The following is a 27,530-nucleotide window of genomic DNA, read 5'->3' on the forward strand; positions in this document are numbered from 1 at the left end:
CTAGTTGGATCTTGAGATGGTCTTGCTATGCTTCTAAGACTGAAGATTGAATTCCCAGCTTCCTGCCTCAGCCTTCTTAGTGTCTGGAGCTTATTAATTACATCACAAAGAGGATATCACTGTGTAGTCCAGGCTAAACTGGACTTCAGTCTGTAGCTCAGGCTGACCTAGAACTCACAGAAATCCTCCTGCCTCATCTGCCCAGGTCTTTTTGAGACCTGATTTTAATCTACAGAGAACTGAAAGAACTCTGCATTCCTGGGAAAGGAACCAGAGCCATGGGGACTGAAGAGCTATGTCCATCCTTTCCCCTGGGGATGACTTCCAGGCCCTCATGAAAGCAGCCAGAGGGAACAGCTGCACGATGCCTTATCTTAGCTGTAAGCTACATCATTTTCACCAAGGAGTGGGAGCAGAGGGTCCAGGGCTCCAAAGGGAGGAAGAGCCACAGTCTGGTCATCACTGGTTATTTGGGTTAGGGCTTCTGAACCTGAGAACACAATCACTGAAGGCCAGACACAACAAAGCTCACACACTGTGGTGCTTACCCAACTGGACATTAATAAAGGGTTTCCACACAACAGGACCCCCAGGTTACAACCGCAAAGCTTAGCCTGAGCATCTGAAGGGACAAGCTGCTGGAGTGACCCCTGATGACACTGACTGTACTTGGTATGGGCCTGGCAGAATAAGGAGGCTTCTGTGAACAGCATGAAAATAGTTTGCACCCCCAGATAGCCCATCCTAACTGCCTTCATTTGTCCTTCTCTTGTTTTCATTCAGTGACTGATACCTTGTGTCATCACCACATGGCAGTGGCCTGCAGACATGTCTATCAGTGCAATAGACTTATTCTCTCCCACTCACTGGCTTTCATTAACTCTCAGGATCTCAGTGCAAGACTTCAACTGAACATTGATTGTACTGCTGAGGTATCAAAGCTCCAACATCGGGTCCATCATGAAAAAGACACCTTCAGATGGATGGCCTGAAATCTCAAAACACACACCCAATAGGTTCTAAAGCACACTTTGGTTCCTACAGCTGAATTTCATGCTTTCCTTGATAGTACCCCAGAAAAAAAGCTGGGTCTCCCTATGTAGCCCTGACTATCCCAGATCTCATTCTGTAGACCAGGCTGGCCTCAAATTCACAGAGATCCTCCTGTGTCTATCTCCTGAGTGCTGAAATTAAAGGCATATGCCACTACACCTGTCCTAAATTTCATGTATTAAAGCAAGTGGCCCCATGGAGTTATTACCCACAAACATTACTATGGTCTTCCTAAATTTCATGACCAATCTCTCCAAATTAAACAACTCAGAAGTCTTCTACTATGGAATGTGGCAGGGTCCTGTGCTGTTGTTCCCTTTGGGGGAGCGGGCCAAGTAGGCACAGAGTCAATGACACAGACTCTGGGAGAATGTCAAAACAAGCTCAGTTTATTCAGGAAGTGGCAAGCATTATATACCCTCCACCTCACCCTGGGGGAGAAAGTCTGATGAATATGCATCTGCTGGTGTGGCATGGCTGCCTCTCATTGGTCCAGGTCATCTCCAGATCATGTCTCAGCTGCTGTTGCTAAGGCCCTTAAGCAGACCCAGGTTGGCTCTCAGAAAGTATCTTTGTTAGTGGTTTGGGCCAGCTGGCCCTCAAGCCTGTTATGGATGAGTCATCCCACAATGGAACACACACTAAGGGTCAAAGGTTCTTGATTCTACCCAGGCTTTTCAACAATAATTTAAAAAAGAATAAAATAAGCTTTATAATATTTTAAATGGCCTTTGTTTTTTTGTTTGTTTGTTTGTTTATTTGTTTTTAATGTGTGTCTCAGGCTGGCCTCAGACTTGTCTCCTGCCTCCACTTCCTTCAGCAAATCCTACTGGCGTGTGCCACCAGAACCGGTGGCTTTTGTTTTTGTATTCAAATCCTCAAACTGAAACTGGGCCTGGTGCCCCTCAACTGAGGCAGGAAAATTAAAAATCTAAGGCCAGCCTAGGTTACAGAGTTTGTAAATTTGGGCATCAAAAGTGAGATGGTGTAACCAAATAATCCTGCTTTGAGTTTACTGAGATGAGCAGAGATGCAGACCTGGATGGTCTGTTAGATGCACCTGACAACACCGCTTCAGAAGAATGAGGTAACAGATCAGAATGCAGGTGACAGATGCCCTGGATGGGTAACAGTGAGCCTGGTGGAGTTCCAGACACAAGGACAGTAACTCAGCTCTAACTTCCTGAAGCAGCAAAAAAGATCACAAGCAACAAAGACTTCCTTACAAAGAATGAAACCAGACATGTTTGCTTAGAGAGGTATGCTCTGAGGTCTTTCTGTTGTCTGTTTAACATCACTTTATGTCTAAAATTAGTTCAGGTTATCAGCCCACATGCTCCATGAGGTAATGTTTACATGCTACTTGTTTTCTGTGTGAACTTCCTATCCTACTGCTGGCTGTGTGAGGTGTACATTGTGGGCATGCAATCAGTGTGCATCCTCATGACCTCTGTCCAGTAACACATAATACAAAGGAATCTGAAACCCTTTGTTTCTTAGGGGGCATAGATATGTAGACCATAGAAAGCTGAACAAATTCTACCTGCATCAAAACAAAGTGACAATTGCTATCATGTCCCTGGACCCATGGCCTGTAGCTGCAGCACTTGCCTATTCATAAGGAACCCACTCAGCAAGGAAGGGTTCCTTTACCTTATTTAGGTCAGAACATGAAACAGCGAAGTCCTTGGCCTTGATGTGATCCAAGAGTATCTATTGCTCTACATAGCTTAGAAGGTACCATCCAGTGGGAGTGAGCAGCTGTTGTCTCCTTAGAGGCTGCCAGCCTCTGTCATGGATGTTAATTAAATATGATTTTGAAGAAAGGATGCTGGACTATGTAGAACACAGAGCTAGGGAGGCAAAGAAAAGAACTTGCAGGGACAGCTTCGTGCTTCAGCTAATTCCCTTCAAGCAAACCCAAAGTGCAGAAGTGACAAGAAGTCTTTCTACCCTTGTGCTATGCTGTGCTCACACCCATCTCCGCATGCCCAGGAACATTCCACAGAGGGAAGGCAGCTTGTTTAGATGTGTTATTATCAAGCAACAACTGCTACAATAAGGATTGTACCCCAGAGTGGCTGAGGTAGCCTCTCCACCTCTTCATGGAGCTGACACTACATCAACACACAGCTTAAACAAGCTTTATGAATATGTATGTGGGCCTCAGTGTATTATCTGTGTACCACATGCATGCAGGTACCTCTACAGGCCAGAAGAGGGCATCAGATCCCCTGGAACTAGACTTAAGATAGTTGTGAGCTGCCAGGTGGGTACTGTGAACTGAACCCTGGGTGCCTACAAGAGCAGCAAGTTCTCTTAACCACTGAGCCATCTCCCTAGACCCCACTCTAGCTTGTTTCTTTCAGCAGAAAAAAAAAAACCTGGCTTCCTAACAAAGTTTCTCAGTCACTTCCTCTTCTGTTTGTGCCTTTGCAAGCACAGGCCAGAAATCGTTCATTTATGCAGTCTCCCCTGCTTCTCTGTGACAGCTCTTCTCAGGACCTGAGGCCTCTTCTTAAGCACCCTTAGTAGAATCCTTAATAAACTGATTCTAATAACCACATTTCCATCAGCAAACCATATTAGCCAAGGCTCCGATTCTCTCTACCTTTCAAACTCCTGGTTTTCATGTGTTCTGGGGAAAGCTGACAAACGGAGATGTGCGAGATAAGCTAACCATCCTCTTAAGCTACCAGTTATGTTTAGTTATGTTTATACCTGCTCACATAGGACTTGCTGAATCTCATTGGATCAACCCAATTAAACAGGAAATCATTGAAGTCAGTTATGCAAATATCAGCAATAATATTAATTTGTTGATTGCACCCTACAGGTTAGCCTTACATGTTCCTAATGCTATTCTGTCTTGTGCCTTAAATGATCAATTAGTTTTGGGATAAGTGAGTCTTGATGAAGGGGTAATTGCCTATTGACAATGCAACCCTCCTGCTGCATTATGCTCCTGCAATTGAATAGATAGTGCACAAGGAAAGGGGAATTCCAAACATTCCTTTTATGCCTACTTAAGAAGTCATTTCAAAAGTTGATCTACTGTCCTGTTACTTCAATAAGAATGGTAGACTGAGCTCTGTATCTGACCTCCAGGTTTTTTAAAAAACACATGTTTTGCCTTCCATTTTAGCTGAGTCTGATGGAAAGCTCAACAGGTTTTATGTAAGAGGTCGTAACATATGCTCTCTAACCATCACACAGGCCACTGTTGATTTAGAAATGTAAAGTCTAAAGTGGACTCAGGGCAGACAAGTCTTCTTCCTTCTCAGACAACTCAGCCTGGTCATGCTGTACTATACTACTTGACCGCTAATATACCTACAGCTCTCGCAGACAAACTAAAGATGAGGTCAAAGGGCGTGGGAAGCCAGAAGCATCTCTGAGGATGCTGCCTCATGAACATGTGTAGGAAAGGATGAACAGCTGGGCACCCTCACCCAAGACCAGTCACCAAGGGCAAGGCCAAGTAAGACATATTTTTACCATCTCCTTTCACATTGTCCTCCCAGTTTCTTACTGTTTCTGTCTAAAAGACCCAACAGCTAAACGTTTTGGAATGGAACTAAAGTGCTGTGTGTTGTTAAATGTCTCTAAGGAATGTCTCTAACGGATGAAGTTTTTATAATGTCCTCCCCTAGAACACAAAAGAGACCCAAGTTCCAACAGCAAGATGAAAGCCACTATAACCAAGAAGCCACAGTACCATGGCTGAGAGCTGACCTTCCAAGGGTGAGTGCTTTCTATCAAGGCCTGACTTTCTCCTGGATAAACTGGGAGATGAAAAAATTCTTCACTCACAGTTCTGAAACAAGGAAAACACTGTCTGGAATTATTCTGTTATCTCGCCAGATGCTCATTAATGCTCACCTAAGAGAATGGTACAAAATGAAGATCAAGATCAAAATCCAAAGTGTGTCTCCCTACCTACCCCTCTATTTGGCATTTAACATTTAATGCACAGCATCTGTAATTTCCATGTGGTTGTTATTTTATCATGAATTCTGTCCAGGGCAATCACTTCAGTTCCAAGATAATCTTAAAATATAAGGTAATTCTTCCAACTGACCATGATGTCTTCCATGGACAAGACAGACAGCTTGAGGTACTACTGCTACATGTTGCCAGAATTAGGCATGGCTTCCAAGAGGGCTTCAGCATGGAGAGACAGAAAGTATACTTCTATGTTCATTTTTAAAGTAAACATGTGCTGAATACCTATATTGTGCTGGGCTTTGAGGACACAAAGATCTAGAAGGCATAGGACCCCTAGTCTCATAGCAGCACAGTGAGCAGCCAGTTATACTACTACGTAAAGAGGACGAGGGGACAATGAGTGTGAGCCTCACTGACACCCAGAGACTGGGGCAGACCATAATACCAAGAAGGGACAGACTGCCCTTAGCTTGGACTTAAGGACCTACAAAAGCATGGAGGAAGGAAATCCAGGGGACCAAATTTGTTAAAAGAAAAATCAAGGCATGATAGTACACACCTGTCATTCAGCATTCAAAAGGCTGAGACAGGAGAACTGCCATGAATCTGAGATCAGCCAGGGCTACCTAGGGAGTCCAACTCCCAACAACAATAACAACAACAACAAAAACTCACAGCAAAAAGCCCTGTTCTGTGTGTTTCTGACACCCATGAGCCACAGGGATGCCACCTACGAAAGAAATGTCCTCAGGTCATCCCTCCGTGCATACAGAGGTCTCATTGGTTGAGGAACCCTACCTTCTACTGAGGAACAGACATTTGGATCTTGTGCAGGACAAGGGTAGGCATTTATCATCATCTTTCCAGAGAATGCTACAGGAAGCAATTGCTACCATGTTTACAGGCGACATTTGGCATTGGCAACTTTCTGTGGCTCAAGGAAAACCTCCACTTTGTTAAACATGAACAGTGCAACTACAATATGCAAAACTACTAACAGGTGGTCATGGTTGAGGGCAGAGGTCCGTCTTCTGTGGCACATCACTGACCCACTGGGGTTTCCATCAGGGTAACACTGTTGTCCAGTTGCTCTCCACCCTTCCGTACTATAACAAAGGCAAAAGCACATGTTTCAGTCTAAAACGGAGACTTGAGCAAACCCTCCAGAACCCTAGCAGCCACAGCTGTACAATGGGCTCATTTACTACAGCAGAGAGAGGGCTTGGCTGTTAAGAGCACATACTGACCTTCCAGAGGACCTGGGTATCCACTCACAAATGTCTCTAACTCCAGCTCCATGGGATCCAGTGCCCTCTCTGGCCCCCATGGGCACCAGCACTTACAAGTACATGTACCTCCACCTCTACCATCCCCTTCTACACATAAGTAAAATAAATCTTCTAAAAAAAAAAAAAAAATCTGGTAAATCAAGTGTGTCAACATATACTTGTAATCCCAGCACTTGGGTGATGAAGGCAGAAGGATCCACAGGAGTTAAGGCTAGCCAGGGCTATATGAGATCCTGTCTCAATCAGTCCATAAAATGAAAATAACCTTAATATGGACCTGTAGCTGTCTTTTCCCATCCTAGGAAACAAGAGCTCATTCCTCACACTGCTTTCCCTGATGCATGAGGCCAGGACTCCAGCCACCCCAAGGCAGGTGTCATGGTGTCAATATCCACTGTGTTAAGAAAATATGAAAGGCGGCTTTGGAAGAAGACTGTGACACTGTAATCATGTGACATCAGCAGGGTCTCCTTCGGTGGCTCTGGTTTGAAGGCTTTTTCCCAGGGTGGTGCTCCTGAATGAGAGCAGAACTGTAGGGTGAAGGGCTTGGTTACTGGGGCTATTCCCTTGAAAAGGGCAGTAGATCCAGCTAAGATGCATGGGAACCTGCTACCTGCCAATCTCAGAGATCAGACCAATGTTTTGTTTTAGTATTATGAAGCCCATCAATGTCACGTTACTCAAGACATTTCTCCTATCTCTTCTTAGAATACATAAATACTTAAGAGCAACATATGATTTAGTTCAAAAACAATTTATTGGGCTGGAGAGATGGCTCAGAGGTTAAGAGCACTGACTGCTCTTCCAGAGGTCCTGAGTTCAATTCCCAGCACCCACATGGTGGCTCACAACCATCTGTAAGGAGATCTGGTGCCCTCTTCTGTATAAATATATCTTAAAAAAAAAAAAAATTTTTATCTTGGCATCTCATTCCTTCTTTCAATGAAGTATTTATTACTGTGCATATTCTCTACCCTAGACCCTGTGCTAAACCCCAGGAGACATAAGAAAGTAAAAAACTCCGGCATTAAAACAGCTCTGGGAGGGGACAAACGTAGGACAATTATAATGGAACTTCGTGGTCTTAGGTGGCTCAAGAGGTATTTCAGGTTCCCACAGGGGTTCAGGTCTAGCCTGGTCTACACAGTAAGACCCTGTCTCAAAAACAAACCCAGTGATAAAAAGTTCCTACATGAGATGAGCACCTAAGGTCACCATTACGCTATGAGGCAACCACACTGTTGGGGTTCAGCACAGACAGGTAGCATCATGGACCAAAGAGCATTTGGAGAAGAGAAACTACCTAAAGAATGGAAGCCAAGATGATTAGGGCAGAAGCACAAGGGCAGACAGCATGGCCAGTGTTGTCCAAGTTTACCTCAGCTTCTGTAAAAATACAAAAAAGAAAAAACAGGAGTGCTTCTCCTTGTTGATTAGAAAAAGAAAGAAATGGGGCAAAGAGAAGATATAAAACAACCTTGTATTGAACTCTCCCCCTACAGCAGGTATTTATTGTAACCTAGCACCCAGGACCAATGTAGATAATTGGCCCCATGGGACAAGTACTAAGTGCTAGCACTTAGAAGTATGGATGTTAAGTCAGATCTGAGGTTTCAAAGACTTCCCCCTGGGTCATACTGGAAAGAGCTGTGGTTTTTCCTTCTCTTGTTTTTTTGTGGTTGTTACTTGTATTCAATTTTGTGGAACACTTGTAAGGAAACATCATGTTTCCATGTAACACCCAAAGAGATCAAATGTCAAACATGATGTAACATCCTACTTTTTTTTTCTCTCAGTAATTACTAAAATTATTTTTCTTGGAAACAGATAAGCTAGTCGCTTGGCTAACAGAACCAATTTGCCATCTTGTAAGAGAATAATTTGGAGACTTGAGGACACAGCACAAAATAATTGAGGGAAAAAAGATGTGGTTTTTGATTAGAGATGGTTGGCGTTGTTGCTTAACAAGCTGGAATATGTAGGGCACTTATTCTTTGTGACTGAAGGAGTCACTTCCGATCTCTTGTGCCTGTGCTGATGACCTCATTGCCTCTGTTCAGTATGAGTTCTGAGTGGACCATAGGGCTTTTTTGTCTGTTTTTAAAGATAGGCTCTCTTGTAGCCTAGGCTGGCCTCAAACTTGCAACATATCAGATAGCCATGAAGTTCTGATCCTCCCACCTCAAACTCCTAAGTGTTGAATTGTAGGCATACACCCAAAACACTGTTGGGTGTATGCAGTGCAACCCAGGACTTCATGCATGTTAGAAAGCCCACTACCAGTCAAGCCACATCCTTGCCCGTGTTGGATTCAGTGCCTCCATCACTAAAGAGCATAAAGTGGAGAGGGAAAAGTTCTGTTTTTCTCAAATGTTCTACCATGTATATCTCTTACCATCTTTTTCTTTTCCCATTGTGTGTGTGTTATTCACATGTATGCATTTCTATATGTATAGACACATGTACATGTGGGTACACATGTGCAGATGTGTGGTAAGTCCCAAGGTTGACACTCTTCTACCATATCTCTGGATGGAGGGCCTCCCAATCAAGCCCAGAGCTCATGGATATGGTGGTCTTACTAACCACTTTCTCTGGGGATCCCCTGGCTTTCTTTCAGAAGCTGGAATTACCAGCTGGGTTGCCATGCCCATCCAGCATTTGCATAGGACTCTGGGGACCTGTACACAATAAACAGCAAGCATTTTAATCACTGATCCTCTAGGTACATCTTTTCTATTTCAACTTTTTTTGGGGGGAGGGGGGATTAAGACAGGGTTTCTCTGTGTAGCTTTGTGCCTTTCCTGGAACTCGCTCTGTAGACCAGGCTGGCCTAGAACTCACAAAGATCCACCTGCCTCTGCCTCCCAAGTGCTAGGATTAAAGGCATGCGCTGCCGCCACCACCACCCAGCTAACTTTTTTTTTTGAGACAGGCCTCACTGTGTATCCCTGGTGAACCTGAACTCCCTACATAGACCAAGAGGGCCTTGAACTCAGAGATCCCCCTGCCCATACCTCCCAAGTGCTGGGATTAAAGGCATGTTCTACCTCACCAAACTGTTTATGAATATGAGCCCCAAGGTAGATTTCTTTGTAATATTTCCTTTAATTTTGTTTTTAATCTGAGTGTTTTGCTGCATGTGTGTGTGCATATGTGTGGAGTGCCTCAGGCATGCAGAAGAGGGTACCAGAGCTCCTGGAACCGGGGCTGTGAGCTGACCCATGGGTTCGGGAAACGAACCCAGGCCCCCTTCAAGAGCAGTAAATGTTCTTAACCCCTGAGCCATCTCCCAGCTGACCCCCAACCCCAGCTGGTAAAAATGTCTACCTGGATATCAGTCAGCTTTCCCAAGATGCGGCTTGCAAGCCTGGGGCCATTCTCCATTGTTGGGATGTGCAGCATCTGCAAAGGAAGGGGGAGAGTGGTGTGAGGGTGTGGTGCACACATGGTGAGGACAGGAGACACATTCCTGTGAGATGAAGGCAACTCTGCGAGGCCCAGAGGCACCCCAACGTACCTATCACACACTACCTCTGACAACTGAGTCTTTTCTGCTCAGAATCTGAATAAAAACCAGTCAGCCAATGACAACATGTTCATTTCCTACCAACTCAATCAAGGGCACAAAAGGTTGGAATGCCATTCTTCAGGACAGTGTGAGGAATTCAGGAGACCAGAAGGGTCCCTGATGCAGTAGAAGAATTCAACCCAGGATTCTAAAAATTTATAGGGTGAATAATTGCCCTCTGTTGAACCCTCTGGCAAGAAATCAGAACTCAGAGATATTTTGCAACAAACGAAAGCAAGTCATTTCAAAGGAATAAATTAAAGCAAGTCTCATCTCCATTCACAAAAGGGATTTCTGAACCTGGTCTGGGGCAAGTCATACATACCTCCAAGGGCTACTATTCTCATGAGAAGTCAAGGTTAAATCCATAGCTGAAGGAGATTTCGTGCCCTTAGTTTGTCTCTGAGCCATGCCCATTCATGCCTTGCTGGCTGGCTTTTGATGCTTTGATTTTAATAGATAGCGCATATTCTCAAACACTCTTCTTATTATACCTTTTAGTATAATAGGATAATTACAAACCCTTTGGGCTCTGAAGGTCTCCCAGAACCATTTAGGAGAAGCATTAAAAATAAGTTACCCTTTGTAAACTTTTTATTTGTAGAGTGGAGTTAACAATTGGATTTTAGTTACTAAAATGGACCAATAGCATACATAGATATTGCCATAAAATACTCAAATTATCCCCTTACAATCTTTCCTTCCTCTCTCTGCTTTTCTCTATCTGTCTCTGACACTCATGCCTCCCTCCTGTCTCTCTGCCACATGGACATAAAACCAGGCAGTTCTTCCACAGTGAAATAATTTGTATGTGAAATTGTTTCAGTTGCCACATCTGAAAAGCAAATTCTAAAATGTTAAGCAAAACATAATAGTAATAATAATAATAATAATAATCCCAGTAAGCTGACATTGTAATGTTGAATTCATAAATCAGAGGAACTTACATTTAACGAGTCATCTGAAGCTGTTAGTCTTGTAGGAATAAAAAGCATACACCTACAGAATAATGCCTATACATTTCCAGACAGCCTATATACCTATAGAATAATGCCTGCACAGTTCCAGACTGCCTATACACCTACAGAATAATGTCTACACAGTTCCAGACTGCCTATACACCTACAGAATAATGTCTACACAGTTCCAGACTGCCTGTACACCTACAGAAGAATGTCTACACAGTTCCAGACTGCCCATACACCTACAGAAGAATGCCTGTAAAATAATTCCTATCTTTACACTCTAAAGATAGAGGCTGACCAGATGTGCATGAGGATTGGATTTTGCTATAATAGGGAAAGCCCTCCAACTGGCAAGATAATGCATTTATGGCACAAGTAAAAGTGGATAAATGGGGGCTGGAGAGATAGCTCAGTGGTTAAGAGCACTGGCTGCTCTTCCAGAGGACCCAGGTTTGATTCCCAGCACCCACATAGTAGTTTATAACCACCTGTAACAACAGTTTCAGGGAATCCAACACCCTTTTCTGGCCTCCACAGGCACTGTATGCATATGGTACACAGACAGACATACAGATGAAATATGCATACACAAATAAAATAAACCAATTTGTTTTTTAAAAATTAGACAAATGCAGTAAAGAGGTAAGTATTATTTCCTTACAACTAAATCCTCCAGTTGCTTCGGAAGATCTGAGTAAGCACAGTGCACACCACTCCAAATGTCTGCACAGTAGTCTGTACAACGCTGACAACGGGAATAGCAGCAGATGAAAGAGCAGACAGTCAATTCTCATGTGCACTTTGTACCTACTGCCCCTCCGCTCCAACTGCAGCAGGTTCGAAGACCTGGCAGAAACCAGAACACTGAGACCCAGCTACGTGCTCTGCAGCCTACCTTAGCAGGCGGGCGGTAGGAGGTGAAGAGCTCCACAGCTGCTAAGGACAAGTCTGCCTCGCTCTCACGTCTGAGCTCACACTGAATCACCAGAAAGACGCAATTGCTGCGCCAGCTCAGGCCCAGCCAGCTCAAGTTCCCCTTGCACACTCTATGACTCCATTAAGTTACAGGTAAACATCTGCATTTTGTAAAATTCCATTCATTCATTTACTTATTGTGAGCATCAGGTAGTGAGGGGGCCATCAAGCACATGAGGAGGTCAGAGGTAAGCTCCTTCCGTTATGTGGGTCCCAGGGACCGAAACTTGAGTTTTCAGCCTGGATGACAAGTAACTTCACCACTGTGCCTCCTCACCAACCCCGGGGCAAAAACTAGCTTTAGAAACGACTAACATATAGAACTATCTGTCTTACCTGTCCCTTGTAGAGAATGTCTGAAACCGGGCAGACGACACAGGCGGTCCCTGAACCAAACATCTCCTTCACTCTGTTTCCCTCCAAGGCAGCGGTCAGGTCCTCCATGGTGAGGTATCTCTCACACACCTTAAACTCACCCTGTTTGGAGTATTAAAAGTGAAAAAAAGAAGAGAACAAGAAAGTCAGTGCTTATCTTTGGGTCTGGTTGAACTTGGATGATGTCATAATGGGAGAGGTAGAAAAGGGCACACTGTGTGATTGCCCTAACATGTTGAGCAGGAAAGGACACAATGTGTGATTACCTAATGTATTAAGCAACCTACTTCCAAATGAATGACAGCTTTCACAAATGAAGTCATCAAGATGTTCACCTGGGTTCCTGGCATGTTTTCACACATGCCTGTGTCAAGACTTACATGTTGTCATGGATAAGGTTCCACACACTAACTCATCATTCTAAGCGCTACTTACTACATTTTCCACAGCCTTCATGATAAAGGAGAGCAACTGACTGCACATCATATATCAGTACAAGGACAGCTGCCATTTATCAGGTCCCCACCACATGCCAAGGTCCTCAATGCGTCATCCTCTCTACCTTACAGTTTAGGGTACATGAATGAATTCCAGAAGATTCAGGGGGCTTCCTTAAGACCAGTCAGCTAGTAAACAGTAAACCCAGATTTGAACAAAGCCTGATCTGGTTGCCTTCAAAACTGGAAAAAAATCATAAACTTAGTTCATACAGCTGAAGCAGTCACTATTTGTTAGGAGCCAATATTTTGACTTTATGAGAAATTAAACCGAGGAACGTTGTGATTTTGTTCAAAATTAAATAAATTACTAAACAATTTGTGTTCCAGAAAATCAGCAAACGTTACTGAAAACAGTTAAGGTCTGTGTTCTGGAGAGGAAAAACAAACAAACAAACAAACAAAAAAAAAAAAAACATCTTGCAAATCAACAGAATCGTGTTTGCTCAGCTCATCCTTATCTCTGGACTAGTTCCCCTGTCTGGCAAGTTGTGGTGCCTCTGAGTGGCTCTTGGCATTTTGTCTGTTTCAACATAGCTTTAAAATGAATTGCAGTTAAGGAGTCAAGAAAGACCTCCATAATAACCTGTTTTCCAAGCTCAGGAACCAGAGGTGCAGGACACTCAGGCTCATACCTTGCCATCGGGCCTTCTATACTCAGTCCATTTGTTCTCTTAGCAAAACAGAAATTACTGAGCTTCAAAAAGCCATCTTTCCAAGGGCAGACATAGTTGGAACAGGGCAAGCTGTCTCAAATTAAACCAACAGTCTGCAAATGTCATGCCCAACTGGCAGCAGTTAGGTCTTGTCTACTCTGGACATGGTAGGATTATTTAGATAATGTCGTCTACTTTCTGTCTTTTCCAGGGAAACTGCTGGTCCACTCTGAGATAATATGTGTGTGTCTAAACATCTGTCCACTAGGACTGTCTGGCCACAGTGTGCTCAAATCCTTTTCATGATCTCTGGGGATCTTTAGAACACATGGGTCACAAGGACCAGCCAAGAAGCCATGCTAGCCAGCTATCCAACTCACTCCCACATCTACCTTACAAATACTGTCACTTCAAATAACAAATGTCTTACTACTACTCATGCCTCTTTGGCATGTATCTGAAAGTTCACTGAAAACAACTTTATATTTGCTCTGAGCATTTTTAAATTTAAAATAAGCATATGTAGAAATCTAAGACAATAGGGGGGCAGTAGAGGGAGAAAGACAGACAAATCAACATTATGCTGATACTATTATGTCAATGAGAATCTGTAGCTCCTCTAATGGTCGTGGGCACACTGGAATAAATACAGGACATGTCACAAATGCAATGAGGAAGAGTTTACAGTTGAAGTTAAGGGCTGGGTGGAAACACCCAGTGTAGACCAGGTAAGCTAGTAGTAGAAGACACCCTGTAAACAGACTGAGTTAGTTAGAAGCTCTCCTCACTAAGACAGCCTGTTCAGCTGGTTCTCTGTGTATTCTACTAAAAAGAATACTTACTGGCTGGTTTTGCCAACACAGACCTTCTAGAGAGATCTTTTGCACAAGGTAAGATTTGAAGATTAGATAACATTGGTGGGAACCACAGGATATGATATCATTGCAAAGGGAGGGTCATTTTTCGTGATTCTTTGTGTCGGGCTCATGGGAATTGTTCAGATCAAGGGCACTCACCCACTGTTGTGCCAGCTCTATGATGCTCTGCCTTGTCACACCTGGGAGAATGATGCCATCTAGCGGAGGTGTTGCCAGCTCTTCTTCTGTTAATTAGAAACAGGAATGTTTGCACAATTTGACTCATTAGACATGTCACAGCAATAGCCATTTTTAAAACCATTTCTGACAATTTGACTAATAATAAACATGCAGATAATTAATTCCACTGCTCTGCATCATTAGGTTTCTCAAATCTCTACTCGCTTTTCACGAGATACTTATTTTACTATAAGAACAAGAAAGATAGCTCAGTGGGTAAGAACAGGTATTGCTCTTGCAAGGACCAGAGTTCTGTTCCTAGTACCCACCTAAGAGGCTTACAACTGCCTGCAACTCAGCTCCAAGGAGACTCGATTTGGGGGGAGGGGTGCAGGGTGGCTTTGGAAAGAGGGCTGGGGGTGGGAGGGGGAGGAGGGGGAATCTGTGGATAGTATGTGGAGTGAGTAGAAAATTTCTTAATAAAGAAAAATGAAAAAAAAAAGTCACTTTGATGGATCTGAAGGGAGAATGCTTGCATAACACATGTGAAGGCCTGGGTTTGACCCCTGCACCATGTGAACTGGGTGCGAATGAGATAGGACTGTAATCCCAGTGCTAGGGAGGTGGAGGCAGAATTGGGAATTCAAGATCATCCTTAGATAGGATTTGAGACTAGATGGAGCTACATGAAACCCTGTCTTAAAAAGTCATCTTTGATGGTCAACTTCTCCCTTTCCTTCCCACCTTGGGCTTCTAGCAATGTGAACTAACAAGCCTTAGGTCATCACCTTATGAAGATGTTGAACCTTATAGCAGATGACTTATTACCTATCACCTGCTTGCAGAGGGATTCACAAATATGCTTAAAGGAACACCAAGTAGAAGCCATAGGGAATTGCCCTGTTGTCTTGGGACTCCCCCAGGCCCTTGAATATAGTTAAGAACTTTAGAACTAACTCCTTACTCTACAGGAGAAACAAATGTGCATTTTTCCCAAGCTAGTGACAGTGAGCAAAAGGCATGACCCCACGTCGGTGTCCTAACTCTGGGACCACTACTCTCTGTCTCAAGGTGGGGTAGAGCTAGGCTCTTCAGCTCCATGATTGTTACCAGAATAGAGACCTGCCCATCTTTGTATGCCCCAGTCCCTGCATCATGTCTGACCTAGCATTAACTATAAGGTTTTTTGTTGTGTTTTTATGTGTATGGGTGTTTCACCTACCTGTATGTATGTGCACCACAAGCATGCAGTACCCACGGAGGCCAGAAGAGGGGACCAGATCCCCCAGAACTGGAGTTACAGGTTATGAGCTACCACTTAAGTGCTGGGAACTGAACCTGGATCCTTTGGAAGAGCATTACTCTGAACCACTGGGGCATGCCCCAATCCCCTAAAATAAGTATTTTTTTTTTTAAATTTTACTAAATGAATGAATGAACTGTCTTTGCTAGGCTACAGCAATTTGATTTGGAGGGATTATTTATTTTCTGAAAATTGCTTTTTAGAAAGAAGAAAATGGTTCTGGAAATGTTCCCGAGGCTACTTGTCATTTTAGAAGTGTTAATGATCTCAAAATAAATGTGTTTTGTGATAGCTCCTTAGCTAGACACAGAAATGTGTGTGTGTGTGTGTGTGTGTGTGCATGTGCGTGCGCAGTTTTCACACATGCATAGACCTTTCCTATAGTTAGCTCAACTCTAAGACAATACCGAGTTAAACACAAACAGCAGCCTTCATGTGTGCAAAGGCTGTTGTGTGAAATGAATTTAGCACCCAACTGTAACCACCAGCCTGAGGTCAAGAGGCAGAACATCTGTTCCCCTGTTTCCCAGACAGAGTGAGGACATGAGGACATTTGGGTGAGAAGTAGTCATTTTCCTCTGCAAACACAGACACACTCCCAGGAGCCAGCCGAGAGGGAAACACAGCCTGTTGCTCTGCAAAGGCTGGGGGTTGGTTACTGCCCTAAGTTCTATGAGCCACTGTTTCTCCCCCTCCTCACCCTCCAAGGAGAGCTACACAAGGATTGTGGTAGATAGTGGTAGATCATGGCTAGGACAGAGAACAGGACTGAAGAGGCCCAGGAAGAGGACCTTTTTATTTCTTCTTATTGTATACATGTGTGTGAGTGCCTGTGGGTCTCCTGGAGCTGGAATTACAGGCAGCTGTGAGCTGTGAGCTGCCAGACATAGGTGCTGGGAATCCAATTCAGGTCCTCTGGAAGCAGAGCACTTGTCCTTGGCCCACTCACTCCCACCCCCTTTTACCTAGTGATGAATACCCCAATGGAAGGAGCACACTGAGACTAAAACCAGCTTGGGTAAGTCATAAAATCGAACTCTTATTAAGGACTCATGTATTTTGCAAGAGGCAGTAGACAAACCACTCATTCCTACTCTGATCTTTACTCACAGTCATGCAGGAATGCTGTGACTTCTCAGGAACAATTAGTCACCAGGACAACTTCTGGAGCTATGATGCAGGTGGTGGTTAAGTCCTTGACATCTCCCATAAATAATGGCATTGCCTTTTCTGAATGATGTCCACTGTGGTGGTTTGTGGTGCTGGGTGGGTGGGACCAGGGAGAGGAGTGGACAGGGAGGAAGACACCTCTCCTGAGCACAGAGGTCGGCGGCACCAGCCACCACTCTAGCATCACTTCACATACATGTTTATGAGAAATCCCAGTTTGAAAGCCCCCAAACTCCAGCATAAATTTTGTTTCCTTACATTTCCAAGTGCAAACAGCAGGAGTAGAAGTATGTCCAGTGTGTCTGGCTGAATCACATGCCCAGGGCCAGAGGAGATAGCCTAGCAGAGGCGCCCAAGGCCAACTCACCCTTAGATGGAATGTGAGGCTCGCCTTGTACCAAACCAGTACACAGTGCTACCTACATTCAGCCTCATCTGAATCATCTCTTCCCCTTTCGCAAAATAAAGCACGCGTGAAGGAGCCACCACTAAGCAACAAGCTCCTTTTAAAAGGTTCACTGAAGCCAAGACTGGGAGCTTGTATCATTTAATTCTGTGTGTGTGTTTGTGTGTGTATGTATACATGTGTGTGTGTGTGTGTGTGTGTGTGTGTGTGTGTGTGTGTGTACATGTGTGTATATGAGCATTGCGTGTATGTGGGTGTGTACATACATGCAGAAATCAGGTGACAATACTGAGTCTCTTCCTCTAATTGCTCTCTGCCTTATTTTGAGTCAGGGTCGATCTGCCTGTCTCTACATCCTAATGCTGGTGTTAGAAACATGAACAGCCAGCCACACCCTGACTTCATTTCACAAATACAGTGTCTATAATCACTTACTGTGACATAAACAATCAAAAATCATAAACAGGTCTAAAAATGTGCTCCTAAATTTCACAACCAGTATCTTAATGGTCAATGCAGGCCAACTTTGTCCCTCGTTTTGGGTCATTTAGCTCAACACCATATAAACTGTTAACATTTCACCGAACTCACATCAAAGGCAGACACTGAGCATTCAGAATGCTAGACACAGCCCTGAATTTCAAGCCACATATATTGGTACATACTTATAATGGTACAGCATTCCATAGCCTGAGGCAGGAGGATTCCTCTAAGTTTGAAGTTGGCAGAGACTATAGAATGTGGTCCTACCTCAAAACAACAACAACAAAAGCCAGGTGTGGTGATATTTTATTTGTGGTGATATTTTATTTGTGCTTTAATAAATAAAGCTTTCCTGGAGATCAGGGGGGAAAGGCCAGCCATTTTAAGTAAACAAAGTCAGGCAGCAAACACCCTTAATGTGATCACTTGGCAGGCAAGATCTCTGTATGTTCAAGGGCATACAGGAACAGAGCAAAGCACGGTAACACACGCTTTTAATCCCAGTACCAATCAGAGACCTGGAGGTCTGTACAGACAGGCAGTGACAAGGAAGTGAGGTAGCTGGGCTAAGAGCCAATGAGAGGGCAGAACAGCAAGGCATAGAAAGGCATGGGTAGACAGGAAGTAGCTCGCATTTGGAAACTGCAGAGTTGGTGAGGTAAGGTTGGCTGGTGACTATTCCTACTTCCCTGATCTCTAAGGCTCTCACCCCCTATATTTGGTTCTGTGTTTTTTTATTTAATAAAACCATTTAGAAATTTGTCTACAGCCAGCTGTGCTATAATCCCCCACACTCAAGAAGTAAGTAAGAGAATGGAGGATCAGAAGTTCAAAGCTAGCCTTGGCTGCATAGTGGGTTCAAAGTTATCCTGGCCTGTATACACAGGACTTTGTCTTAAGGAAAGAAAAGAAAAGAATGTCTGTGATTTACATGTAGTGAGTGGCCAAGAGCCAACAAATATGGATCTACTGGCAACCTCAGGATATACACTGGGTTATATTTTAAAGTGCAGCTTATTTTGTGTGCGAATATTTGGATACATGCATGCCAGGGCATTCAGGTGGAGGTGCAAGGACAACTTCTGGGGATCGGTTCTCTTTCCACCTTGTGGGTGGCGAGTGTTGAACTCAGGTCATCAGGCTTGGCGGCAAGCACTCCCAACCTCTGAGCCTCCTTGCAGCCCCAAGGTCTAGGTTAATCAAATGGAAATGCAAAGAAAACCTGCAGGGCTTCTGAGATGTCATCAAAATGTTAGAAAGGACACCAATTCTGAAGAGAACTCTAGTGAGAGAGAGGTATGGAGCAGTGGTGGAGCCCTGGCAACAGGAAGAAGGGTCCTGGCTTATGTCTTCAGCACCACAAGGTCAAACAGAAGTCAAAGGGGCGTCGAAGCCAAGCCTAGTGGAGCATGCCTGTAACCTCACCATGCAGGAGGCTCAGACATGGCAACCTCAATGTCAGTGTGGGGTGCACAGTGAGTTAAAGCTAGCCCAGGCAACTATAGAGAGCCTCAAAATAGACAGTAAAATGGGGGCCACAAGTGTAGTTCTAGAGAAAGCTTGCCTAGCATGTAGGAGTTCAATTCCAAGTTCTGAAAAAAAAGGAGGGGCGCACTAATTCCCCCTAGTCAACAGACGGTTTACTAGCTAGCACACACTACGTGGCACAGATTGACTCATCGCTGAAGACTGTAGTGACTCTAGGAGACAGCAATGGGGAGGAAAAATGATCTGTCTTTAAGAAAAAATGTATTTATTTTATGTACATGGGCATTTTGTCTGTATGTCTTTACATTGTACATGCGCAGTGCCCATAGAGGGCAGAAGACTGCACTGGATCTCCGGAAACTAGAGTAACAGACAGCTGTGATCCAGCATGTGGTTGCTCAGGACCCAGGTCCTCTGCAAAAGCAGCCACTGCTCTAGTCTGCTGAGCCATCTCTCCAGCAGCTGAGTCTTAAGCCACAGGCTCAAACCAAACTGCAGAAACAAGACTATAGAACCATGTGTGATGTAGGCTCCACAGCAGCCTCTGGACCCCAGCCCCTGCACCCCTGTCACCAACTGTCACGTCACCAGAAGAGCAATTACCTCCATCTTCATTTATCCAGTAGAGGAACAGATTCATTGTGCCCACTTCAGTTATCTGGTCATCCTTGCCGTATAGCCAGAGGACCTGCTGACAGCCCTTCTCTGCTGCCTCGCACTGTGCCAAAAGGGACGCACCATAATTGCTAGTGAGGAAAAGAAAACTTGCTGATTTACATACATGTCACCCCATGCCTACAATCCACTCTAACCATCTCATTATTATTCATTCATTTGATGGTGTATGTGTGTGCGTGTGTGTGTGTGTGTGTGTGTGTGTGTGTGTGTGTGTGTATGCACACATGTATATGTATGGAGCTAGAGGACAAATCATCAGTCGGCCTTCTAAGTGAGCTGCTGTGCCCACCTTCAAGGCTTAATCAGACACCCACACACACCCACACATAGACACACATATCCATACACCCACACATAGATACCAACACATAGACACACATATCCATATACCCACACATAAACACCAACACACACACATCCATACACCCACACATAGAGACACTCACACCTCCATACACCCACATATAGATACACACATGCATTCATAGACACACATATATACCCATATGTCCACACACAGACACACATATACATATACTCACACATAAACACACACATACACCCTACACCCACACATAGACACACAAACACAGACACACATGCAAACACTTATGCATGTATGACATTATCACTTTAATACATAATTCTATCTCCAGAACATAAAGCCCACCAGAGACTATAACAGCAAAGAAATCTGTTTACAGACCTGCCCAGCACCATCACAACTGAGCAGAACCACATGCATGCCCCAGGTGTCAAGAAGAAAACACGGGCCTCCTGATGCTTTCTGGGAAGAGGAAGCTAGAGCCATAGAAGAAGGAAGTAGGGCTAGAGGTGTTGATATTTCCCAAGATTAGTTTCTCAAGAAGGCCAGTATGCTGATTTGCAAAGTTTGGCTTTGATGATCGCACCTTGGCCCTATGTCTTCTAGCAGCTTTGAATGCTTGGGATAAGGTTAAAGAATCAGGAAAGAGGACTGAGTCATTCACAAAATTATACAAGGCCCAAAAGAAGGCTTCACTGAAATTTTGCAAAGATTGAGTTCAGCTGTAAATAAAATGTTATCAGATCCAGAAGTTAGACAAATATTAATTGAATTTTTGGCTTTTGAAAATTCTAATTCTGAATGCAAAAGGGTGATTAGGCCTTTAAAGACAAGATCAGCACTAATAGATGAGTGGATTAAAAATGCAGCTGATATTGGAGCTCATGTTTATGCTGCTGCTTTGATAGAAGTAATTTCTAGAAATTTTAAGAAAAATCAAAAGGTCAGGTGTTTTTATTGTAGTAAACAAGGTCATCTAAGGGATTGTAGGCAAAGTTTTCCTAGAAACAATGTTTTTTCTAAAGATAATCTAAACAGAGGCCATAGCCTTCTAGAATACATAGAAGGTGTGGCAAAGGCCTGCATTGGACTAATGAATGCAGATCAACGTGGGACAGGCAAGGTAACCCTTTGCCACCTGAAAATGCCTCAGGGCCTCTCACTATCAAATATGGCTCAATCATTTCCTGTCAGCATTGGAGAAACTCCTCCACAGAGCAACTAAAAGATTTAATGCCTACTACTCAGAACAGCTTCACTGTATTAAAAAAAAAAAATCATGAGAGACCATAAAAACAAGTATTTTGGCAAACTTCTATAAATGATCAAAGACCAAAGCACATATACTAAAAATATAAATAAATGCACTGTAATTGAATGTATGGTTGACATAGGCACAGATGTAACAATAATTGCACTAAAATCTTGGCATCCAGATTGGCCTCTTTGGGAGGTAAATATTCAGATTCTAAGGATTGGAACTTTATCTTAGATAAAACAAAGTAGAAGGTGGGTCAAGTATACAGGATCTGAAGGACAGAGAGGAAAATTAAAGCCACAGGTGGCTAATACAGTAATGAATTTATGGGCATATGATTTGTTACAGCAATGGAAAACACAGATTATCATTCCTCCAATCTCAGAAACAAACCATAAAATAAAGAGAAATATTAAAAAGCATTATCAAGAACAGTAACCAGCCATTCAGGTTGTACATAAACAGGGCACAATAGCTGTTGATCTTTCAAAGGCACCAACAGCCCTACCTTTAAAGTGATTAACTGACAAGCCTGCCTGGGTGGATTTAAAAGACTGTTTTTTCACTATACCTCAATAAGAACAGGATAGATAAAATTTGCCTTTATGGTGCCCTCTTATAATAATTCTCAACCTCTTAGGAGACAGAAGATACCAATGGAGGGCCTTGTACAACTGCTAATAGAAATAATTCATAAAGTTTCCTCAATCTATAACTTACCACTAAAAGGATAATATCTTACTAGCTGAGTCAGATGTAGCTACCTTAGGAAAAAATGTTTGATGAAAGTAAAGAGAATTTGTTGAGGATTACAAATTGCTATTGAAAAAATACAGAGAGAAGATTCTATTAATTACCTAGGATACAAGATAGTTTTATAAAAAAAAAAAAAACAGAGAGAATAAATCAGGAGAGGTTAATTATGAACTCTTAAAGATTTTCAAAAAATCACTGGAAGATATTAACTGGCTATGGTCCACAACTGGATTAATGACTCAAGAACTAAGTAATTTGTTTCAAGCTTTCAAGGAGATAAGGACTGAAATAGTCCAAGAAAATTATCAGCTGAGGCTGAGAAAGAATTGATAGAAAAGAAATTACAGGAAGGACATATGGATTATTAGGATCCAGAGATTGATTGTATTCTGGTTATTTTACCTTCTACACATTCTGCTACTGGAACTCTTATACAGAAAGAAGATAATATTTTAGAATAGATATTTTTGTCACATGAAGACAGTAAAAAATTAAAGATCTGTGTAGAAAAGTTTCCTGAATTGATTCTAAAAGGAAAATTGAGACTTAGTCAATTAACATGAATAAATCCAGCAGAAATTGGAGTGCCTTTCACTAATGCTGAAATTTCCTCATTATGGACATAAAATGAACATTGGCAGAGCTTGCAGGAATTTTTCTGGGGGGTTAACAACAAATATCCCCAAAGCAAGAGACTTCAGTTTATAAAAAGAACTAATTGGATCCTTCCTCACATGTTATGAGGAACACCAATTTCTGGAGCACCTACAACCCACACTGAATCAAATAAATCAGGAAAGGCAGATTATAAGTCAGGAAAAATAAGTAACATGGCTCAAAGCCTTTATGAATCAGTTCAGAAATCAGAGTTATATGCTATTCTCATGGTATTATTAGACTTTGAGGCCTCAATATAGTTACTGACTTCAATATGCAGAAAGAGTTGTCTTACATATCGAAACTGCTGAACATAAGTTCTAGATAATTCAGAATTAACTTTGTTATTTATTCAATTACAACACGTAATCAGAAGTAGAAATCATCCATTGTATATAACATATTATCAGATGTCATACGGCCTACAGAGCCCTTTAACACAAGGTAATGATGAAATTGATCAGCTATTGGTAAAAAATTTGGAAACAAGCCAAATTATAAGGAACTGTCCTACTTGTTCTTTGTATAACCAAACTCCACTACCTACAGGAAGTAATCCAAGGGGTACTCAAAGAAATGAAATTAGGCAAATGGGTATGTTTAATTTTGTGGAGTCATGCACCATACCATAGCTACATATTCAGAATATCAATGGGCAACTTCTTTGAGTTCTGAAAAGGCTGAGCCAGACAGTGGTGGTGCACGCCTGTAATCCCAGCACTCAGAAGGCAGAGGCAAGTGGATCTCTGTGAGTTCAAGACCAGCCTGGTCTACGAAATTAGATCCAGGAAAGGCGCAAAGCTACACAAACAAACCCTGTCTGAAAAAAACAAAAGAAAGAAAGAAAGAAAGAAAGAAAGAAAGAAAGAAAGAAAGAAAGAGAGAAAGGGAGAAAGAAAGGAAGGAAGGGGGAAAAAAGGAAGGAAGGGAGAAAGAAAGAAAAGAAAAGGCTGATTATATAATCACACATTTATTTGACGTTATGGACATCATGAGAATACCTGTACAAATTAAGACTGACAATGCTCCAGCATATGTGTCTAGGAAAATGAAACAGGTGTTTGTTTATTACAATGTAAAGTATATTACAGGTATACCACACAATCCTACAGGACAAGCAGGTGTAGAAATATCTAATTGCATTTTAAAAGATTAATAATAGTAAAATCATAAGTATTAACAAATATTAAAAAAATAATGCTTAATAAACAGAAGGGGGTAATAAAGACCCCCAGAGATAGATTACACAATGTTTTATTAACTTTAAATGTTTTAAATGCTAATAAGAAAGAAACAATGGCTGCAGAAAGACATTGAATAATAGAAAAAAACTACAGAATTAAATCAGCCTGTATACTTTAAAGATGTGCTCACCTCAGAATGGAAACCAGGATATGTGTTACATTGGGGAAGAGGTTTTGCTTTTATTTCCACAGGAGAAGAAAAGCTATGGATACCATCAAAATTGATAAAATTAGATTTGAACAGGAGAGACCTCTTGATTAGGGGAGGTGATAGTTCATCAACTAGTATGACCATTCAATCTAAACTAATTTATAAGACTAACAAATGCCTTTCATTTGATCAGATATAACCTACCAGAAGGGAAACTCTCCAAAGTTAGGGTTGGAGCAGGGTTTTGGTTTTGTCTTTTCAGGAGAATGAAGGCACACAACTAAGGGATCTGAAGACTACTAAACAAATGAGACATCAGAAGAAAATGTCCCAAGAAAAAGAGTAAATTGGCCTAATGGTATAACACATGTCCAACAGGATAGAATTTCATAAATCTTCCGAAATATTTGTTTCTGCTGTTCTCTCTCTATATATAAAGCAAATAGTCTTTTTGTAGTCCCAGTTCAATAAAAAATTAAAGGTAGCTTTGGAGTTGGAATGTGGCTCTCTCCTCCTTTAAACCTAAGCATATGTTAAATGTTAAATGAAAATTAAAAATCTCTATTTCATGTCAGAAGAGCAACCTGGTATGGGACAGAAAAAAAAATTAAAGCGACTATTCTCTTGTCATTAATCTCATAATCCTTTGGTTTTATTTTGACCCTTTAAAGTGTTTCTTAAGGTATAAATATTATCTAAAAATCTGTAAGATGTTTTTATAGCCAGGTGGTGGTGGTGCATGCCTTTAATACTAGCACTCCCCGGATATATTTAATAGATTGTGGCTCTTTAACCTCTCTGAGATCTAATGCACATGACATTTAAAATGTTTAAGTTTTCTTCAGTGAACCATGACCATTCCTGGTAGGGACCTTTGAGGTCTCCAAGAAGATGATGGGGCCCTGCAATGATGAATCCACCTAGACTGTGTGGTAACACCACTAAGCTAACAAACACCATCCAAAGATCAGCTTTGGACTACAAACTTCAAAGTGGTTAGCTAGCACAGTCCAGCCTCACAGAGTACTCCAGTTAGGACTTCAGAGAAGCCTGCACTTTCCCATCACCCAAGACTGGACAACAGCTAGCTCTCCTGGGACTTGACCATTATCTTAATTTTCTCAGGATCCTTTAAAGATGCTGTTGCCCCCAAACAACACGAAGTAATTTTAAGAACATGATGCCCACATTCTCAAGAGTAGGGTGGGTGGGTTTTGGTCATTCAATTGATTATGGATGTTTATCATCATTTAACAGGGTTGGTTTCAAGTTGTTATTGGTCATAGTCAGGGAGAAAACTAAGCAAAGAAGGTTAGATTCAGAGGTCTCTTTCTAAAAAGAAAAAAAGGGGAGATATAGGAATGAAAGGATAAAAAGGGTAGATTATTGAACCTACTTTTAAACTAAAAAGCAAATATTAATCTCAAATATCTCATATTGGTATGGATTTTGATATATTGATACAAATTTAAGGTTATTTTTGTTAGAACATACTGGGTATATGTTTCGACACTTGCTTAAGGTATTATACCTATATAGCTCATTTAAAAATTTAATGTTAAATTCTAGTGCTTGTAAGTTATTATTACAAACTATTGAGGATAATTAAGAAATGCAGATTAGTATTCACGTATAACAAATTTATAGCCAGGTTAGGTATGTTTTCAAGGTCAAACAGATATATTTTAGATAGCTAGGTGATCTTCAAATACTTCAATGATCTACAGAATATGGCACTTGAGATATTTTAATAACATAAGGCTTTTCATGACAGTGAGCTACATCTGCTCCTGGCAGCACTAATTTACTTCAGAGAAGATGATGGGCATTCCATATGTAGTTTGCATTCATTTGTGCCAAAGTTAGCCATTGGGCAAGAAGCTGCCCTTGCTGACTGTTGACAGTATGCTGTCCAAACTGGACAAACAGGACATAAAAGAAAGGACTGCACAACTTTGCCAAGACAAAGTAGGACAGTCCTTCAAAATTCGTACTTCACAGAAAAGTCTGTCAGACATTCTAGGCCTATAGGCTGAAAAGATGGATGCCCCGTTACCTTAAGTGACTGTCCCGGTAGCTAGATGTCTCTATTATTTTTATAGTTTTAGAAGTTGTTTGTTCTGTACTTTCTGCTTACAGATAATATTTCATCCTTCTCTGGTCTCTGATGGGACTGAAGACTAGATAGTTATACCATTTTCTTTGTTACCAAATTCAGAAAAGAAACTTACAAAAGAGATGTAAAGTGTATAAGGTTGAGAGATATGAAAGCTTAAGTAGTTTATTTAACAAAATGTTTTAAGGTCTAAAAAGATACTTTTAGGGTGGTAATACCAGTTATGATAAAAAGTGGTCTAGGTATATAATTGTGGACTCATCAAGATATAATTCTCTGAATTTGCCAAATACAAATGGACTGGACATTGTGAATATAGTTCTTACCTGATAATTGTTCTTACTGTATAAAGTTTTACTGTGTTAGAGTTAAATCCTTTCCTTTTTATTTAGACAAAAGGGGAGAAATTTGATCATACTATGATAGTCCAAGACTGTCGGTTAGCCTTGAATCAGAGGGTGAAGTCAACAACTAGCTAACCGGAATTAGCCATAGAGATTTTGGAGAACCCAGGATATAAAATAACAGAGAAGCATAGGAAGGAATAAGGAGGGGCTTAGAAAGGTTCAGGGGCCTTTTGATCTGGGAAGCCTGGAGAGAGAGGGTCAGCTGGTCACTCCTCTGCTACTTTCTTGATCTATCAGGTTTTTACCCCAATATCTGACTCCTGAGTTTTTATTAATGATAAAACAATATAGAGAAACACTTCAGTGCCTATGGGGACCAGAAGAAGGGATTGGATCCTCTGGAAGTGGAGTTACAGATGGCTGTGGGCCACTATGTGACTGCTGGAAACTGAACTCAGATCTTCTTCTAGAGCAACCAGTGCCCTTAACCACTGAGCAACCTCTCCAATCCTATTTATTACTTTTCATAAGTAAGAAAATACAAAACAATGACTGAGGATGTAGTTTAGTGGGAAAGCATTTCCCAGCATGCACAAAACATTGAATTTGATTTTTCCAGCGACTCTCTCTCTCTCTCTCTCTCTCTCTCTCTCTCTCTCTCTCTCTCCCCCTCCCTCCCTCCCTCTCTTTCTCTCCCTCTCTCTCTGTCTCTCCCTCTCCCTATATCCCTCCCTCTTCCTCTCTCCATCCCTCCTTCCCTTTCTCTCTCTCTCAGGGACAGA

At 42.1% G+C, this 27,530-nt stretch overlaps 1 protein-coding gene across 5 annotated transcripts in view; it reads right to left on the reverse strand.

The window, feature by feature from the left end:
- Window positions 1–5,622: 5,622 nt before the first annotated feature.
- Window positions 5,623–27,530, reverse strand: part of Bcat1 (branched chain amino acid transaminase 1) — an 85,554-nt gene continuing 63,646 nt past the window's right edge. For all 5 annotated transcript variants that reach the window (XM_036180769.1, XM_036180767.1, XM_036180766.1 and 2 more), the window contains 5 exons: window positions 19,820–19,962; window positions 14,346–14,431; window positions 12,138–12,278; window positions 9,621–9,695; window positions 5,623–6,107 (listed from right to left, as the gene is read on the reverse strand). In XM_036180769.1, coding sequence (XP_036036662.1) covers window positions 6,066–6,107; window positions 9,621–9,695; window positions 12,138–12,278; window positions 14,346–14,431; window positions 19,820–19,962 — 487 coding nt within the window. In that variant the 3' untranslated portion in view covers window positions 5,623–6,065. The remainder of the gene's footprint in view (window positions 6,108–9,620; window positions 9,696–12,137; window positions 12,279–14,345; window positions 14,432–19,819; window positions 19,963–27,530) is intronic.

This window comes from Onychomys torridus, chromosome 3 (genome assembly GCF_903995425.1).
Source record: "Onychomys torridus chromosome 3, mOncTor1.1, whole genome shotgun sequence".
Classification (NCBI taxonomy): Eukaryota; Metazoa; Chordata; class Mammalia; order Rodentia; family Cricetidae; genus Onychomys; species Onychomys torridus.